Source organism: Puma concolor, chromosome B1 (genome assembly GCF_028749965.1).
Source record: "Puma concolor isolate L17-30 chromosome B1, mPumCon1.1.hap2, whole genome shotgun sequence".
NCBI lineage: Eukaryota > Metazoa > Chordata > Mammalia > Carnivora > Felidae > Puma > Puma concolor.
This window is the reverse complement of record NC_141670.1, coordinates 145,183,445-145,188,147: the sequence shown is the minus strand read 5'-3', so window position 1 is coordinate 145,188,147 and position 4,703 is coordinate 145,183,445. Positions and strand designations below refer to the sequence as shown.

The following is a 4,703-nucleotide window of genomic DNA, read 5'->3' as shown; positions in this document are numbered from 1 at the left end:
CACAGGGTTTCCCCGCCCGCCGCCCGCTGTGCTTCCAACCCACTCCACCCGATCCGGCCGGCTTCCCCACCAGCCAGAGCCCCAACCCCGCGCGTCACCGACGCACGTCGGCCTCTCCCGCGTCTAAGTTCCTGGAAGCCCGGGTCTCTGGCTGGCCGCGCCGCCGCTGAGAGGCTACGGGGAGGAGGCGCCGAGGCGCCGGGCGCAGGCCGAAGCGCGACCCGGCCCTGCGGGCAGCTGGAGCGGGGAGGAACGGCGGTGGGGCAGAGCCCGGCCGGCGCGCGGCAGCTGTGCGCACTTGGGCTCTTTCCGCGCGCGGGCCACACGTGGAACCGGGCACCCGGGCGCTCGGCCGCCAGCCGCGGGGCGGGGTCGGGAATGAATATGCTGGAAAAGGAGGGCGCCCGAGTCTCCGCCCGGCCGGAGCCTGGGGCTGCAGCCCCGGGGCGGGAAGCGGGGCGGGGCTGGGAAAGTTGAGTATTAGTCGCCGTGGGCTGGGCTCCGCGCAGGAGCGCCGGCCGCCGGGACCGTAGAAGGCTGGGCCGGGCGGGGTAGGTGTGGCTCTGCCTGCGTGACCCGAGTCCCGGTTCCCGGTCGCCGTCGTCTCCCGCAGCTGCGGCCTCTCAGCCATGGGCGCCGTCTGGTCGGCCCTGCTGGTCGGAGGGGGCCTGGCCGGAGCGATTTTCGTTTGGCTGCTGCGGGACGCGGGGAATGAGAGCGACGCGGAGCGGAACGCCCCTCAGGGGGAGGCTGCGGCTCCGGGAAGCGATCAGGGTGGCGGCGGGGGACCGAGCCCTGTACCTTCCAGGCGGGATCTGGTCACCAAAGCAGGTATTCTTCCTCCCACGTCTCGAGGGCAGATCTGCCATGGGGGCTTTGGAGTTCACCGAGGGAGGAAAAAAAACCCACCTGGAGTTTTTCTCTTGGCCCTTTCCACCGACTAACCTCCCCTACCCCGGGTAGGACCCTCCCCACGCCTCTCATTTTTTTCCCAGGCTAGTGCGCACGCGCCGGGCAGGTTTCTCGCCCTCCTCGGAGGCTCCGAAGGTTCCCCGACCCATCGTCCGAGGGCAGAGCGAGCAGAGTCTCTACCCTGGGCGCCCGCCCCCGAGGACCCCGAGGGGGATGGGCTCCTTTGCGTGGCTGAGCTTGGCGCAGTGCGGGCGGCCGCGGCGGCGGCGGCGGCGCCCCTTCCGGGCCTTACAAAGGGCATGCCTAGGTTCAGAGAGATCCTACAACCCTCTTCAATCTCAGACCGAGCAGGGACACTTTCTCAGTCCCAATCCCATAACCTCACGTCCTCCCCTACCTCACCCCATGGAGGAGCTGGGTCTGGGAACTAACTCCCAGGCGCTGAGCACCTCCCGCTATCTGGATGCTTCTGTCAGGAAGGCAAAGTTCAGGTTGGACTCTGGCCAGGAAGGCCTCAGCTGAAGCCCTAGGGCTGTATGCTGGCTGCCCATTTCAGGGTCGTGGGACCCCAAAGCATAGGGTTGTCTAATGCCCCGGGAGGGGACCTACCTAATAGGGCACCCAACTCCAATGAGTAGAATTGACATCCAGGTTTACATGTGTACATGTTAGAGACTGTGCTACACAAAGTAAGAGGACTGGCAGAAAACCTTAGCTCCCAGTGCCCTCCCTTGGCCAGCTGCCCATGCCTGGACTCCAGCCGAGCGGTGAAAATGACATCTGGGAACTTTATTTTTAGTGGAGTCGGTGTTCATGTGTAGCCATTTGAAAGACTGCCTCTGTGCCTTTCCTGCGATTGGTTTGAGATGAGCAGAGAGCTCCTCCGTCTTCATGAAGCCAGTCTCATGTTTTAGATTGAAAGATTGAGAATTCAGGGCAATGTTTTTACGTCTCACAACTCCACCATTAAAAGGAGATAAAATTAAACAAGGCCAACCCCCACCCCCAAAAGAAAGAGACCCTCCCATCTATGCTGATTGTATGACTTGGGACACTTCCATCTTGTAGGGAACTATCCCGACTGTCAGTGAGGTGGCCAAGAAGGAAACTGAGCCTTTAGGGAGCTTGGACTGTGTACTGTAAGAACATGTTTTTTAAAAGTGTACAATGGGAGGGGATGTAAAAAGGCTCTGTTTTGTTAAAAAGGTTTACTTTATTTATTTGAGAGAGACAGAGACCACACAAGCAGGGAAGGGGCAGAGAGGGAGGGTGAGAGAATCCCAAGCAGGCCCACAGTGCCATCGCAGAGCCGGTGAGGTGGGGCTCAAACTTATGAAACTGTGAGATCATGACCTAAGCCGAAACCAAGACTAGGAAGCTTAACCAACTGAGCCATCCAGGCCCCCCAAGGTTTACTTCTGATGCATATGGGGTTGGCAAGGAGAAACCAGCCCTCTCCCCCTACCCTCACCCCCAATCCTTGTTCGATGATGCACTGCTATCCTTTGTATCTCTCCCCCCCCCCCCCCGCCTCCCCAGCCCCCCAACCATAGCAACAGCTGCTGTGGATCTGCCCACATCTGTGAGAGCTGATCCCTGGGCTGCTGGCAGTTCCTGGGAGTACAGGTGTACTCGTAGGGTCTGTAGGGTAGCTGTGTGGATCTTTGCCCCACAGGTAGACGGCATTTTCTGCTGATAGAAACCAAACTTGGCTGTATGCCAATAAAGCCTGGACTGCAGAGATCAAGGACCATGACAGGGTTAAACTGCTGCCTCTACAACTGGCCACTTCATTTACATTCTTGTGTGAGCACACGGACACTCCCAGATGTGCCTTTTATTGTTGCGTATACATGTATGTTCTTAAAGCGTGCTGTTGGTTCAGTTAGTGTCTTAACTAGGTAATTAAGCACTTGCTTTTAATAGAGATGGATTTCGTGGACTGCAGATAGATTAGTGGTAAAGTCTTCAATAAACCTATTTTCTTAGCCTTTTTTCTCACATGAACTGCCTGACACTATTACATTTTTCCTTTTGCTTTTTAGAGCATCTTCAAGAAAGCAATGGATGTTTGGTTTCAGAGACCAAAGGCCATGGTAACCTGCAGGAAGCAACATGGAGACAGCAGAGTCCTTCTGGAAAAGACGGTGATTGTGACAGTTCGAGAGAGCATGTTCCTTCTGGACAGTTTCCAGACACAGAATCTCTAGCTACATCTGGGACTGGTGACTCTAGGGGTTACTCTGCAGTTTCAAGAAATGAAAGGCTTCAGTCTCCTCTGGCAGAATGGGGATTCCAGAAAGGACAAGAGACACTCGCTAAAGCAGCTCCATGTTTTGCCGAAAAGTTGTATTCTAGCAACCTGGTCGTTGACAGAGGGAAAGAAGTGAGCCTTGCCGAGTTGAGCAGTCGGGACCGGGCTGACAATGAGGACTGGGAAATGGTGTCCAGGCACTCCTCTTGGGGAGATGTTGGTTTGGGTGGCGGTCTTGAGGCTCCAGGGTTAAGCCCAAACCAGGGAATGGACTGTGGCAGAAGCACTCGTATGGAACCAAGAGGTCAGGAAATGGATGTGAAACGCAAAAAGGGGGTAGCAATGTCTTCAGAGTCTCAGCAAGTTAGTATCAGGTTCCAGGTCCATTATGTCACAAGCACTGGTGGGCAATTCATTGCAGTAACTGGAGACCATGAGAGCCTTGGGAGGTGGAACACTTACATCCCACTCCAGTATAGCGAGGACGGGTTCTGGTCTCACTCTGTGTCCCTGCCAGCAGACACAGTGGTGGAATGGAAGTTCGTAGTGGTAGACGATGGGAAAATTACCCGCTGGGAAGAATGCAGCAATAGGTTCCTGGAGACTGGCCGTGAGGATAGAGTGGTACAAAAGCGGTGGGGGATTCAGTGACTCAGTTTTCAAAGTACTAGAGAAGCTATTTGTGGAGCACACTGAATAATTTTAAATAAAGGAAGTATAACTCCAAATATAGCCATCAGAGTTGTTTCAAATTTGCTAGCGGCTTTTGTCTAATGTGCAGAAATACAGATGTAGGTATATGCTTTCGGTGAGCATGGACTTTTTTTTCCCCTGTGGCATCGATGGGTGGGTCTTTGCTGATCCATCGTTATTTCAGAGCTTAGTCCTCTTGGGGAGTGACTTGGCTAAGCTTCAGGTGTGGACTGGCCAGAGCACGCAGAAACCAACCAGCTGCACAGGGTTCAAGCTTGAGCCTTTGGGTGACCCTTAAACCAAGAGAGTGAAACACGTCTCATTCATAAAGAGCTGCCTTCCTACTGGTACGACTGGAGAAACTCCTTACTACGTGCACACTCTATATTTAAAAATAGTTAATGCCATGTGGAACTGTGAAAAAAAAATACGGTCACAAGAGGTGGTTAGCAAGGATATGAGGTTATACGTTAAGACTCCCCAGTGTTTTTTTTGTTTGTTTGTTTTGGTTTTTTTTGCTTGATTTTACGTGCTAGCCCCGGTTTGAAAGTAGCAAGTAAGTCTTTGTCTTAATGATTGCAGACCGGTGTAGAAACAAGGAGCCTAGTCCGGGTCTGTCATTGGGAGGAGACCACGAAGAGAGGAAGTGTGAACTGGATGAAGGTGAGCTAGGCTGAGCTAGGTGGCCTGAGTGACGCCTCTTAGAGGGCTGGGAGGTCCAGGTATAGCCTGACCGCAGAGAAGACAGACTCAGCCATCATTTACCTCCAGGGCCTTTGCAGGACTGCCCCACCCCCACCCCTCCTGTCTCACAGGGGGTCTGGACTGACAGGACTGTCCCATA

The 4,703-nt window shown here is 54.7% G+C and overlaps 1 protein-coding gene across 1 annotated transcript; it reads left to right on the top strand.

Annotated features, from left to right (window-relative positions):
• The first annotated feature begins 620 nt into the window (after positions 1-620).
• Positions 621-3,898, top strand: STBD1 (starch binding domain 1). Its single transcript, XM_025922356.2, has 2 exons — positions 621-831; positions 2,958-3,898. Exons 1-2 carry the CDS (start codon positions 630-632, stop codon positions 3,815-3,817), a joined length of 1,062 nt encoding a protein of 353 aa, XP_025778141.1. The 5' UTR covers positions 621-629; the 3' UTR covers positions 3,818-3,898.
• The last annotated feature ends 805 nt before the right edge of the window (positions 3,899-4,703 follow it).

Bases quoted from the DNA above. Each gene is read 5' to 3' on its own strand.
- STBD1 (XM_025922356.2), top strand. From the start codon at position 630: ATGGGCGCCGTCTGGTCGGCCCTGCTGGTCGGAGGGGGCCTGGCCGGA. The intron at 832-2,957 runs GTATTCTTCCTC...TTTGCTTTTTAG, and splicing joins GGATCTGGTCACCAAAGCAG to AGCATCTTCAAGAAAGCAAT.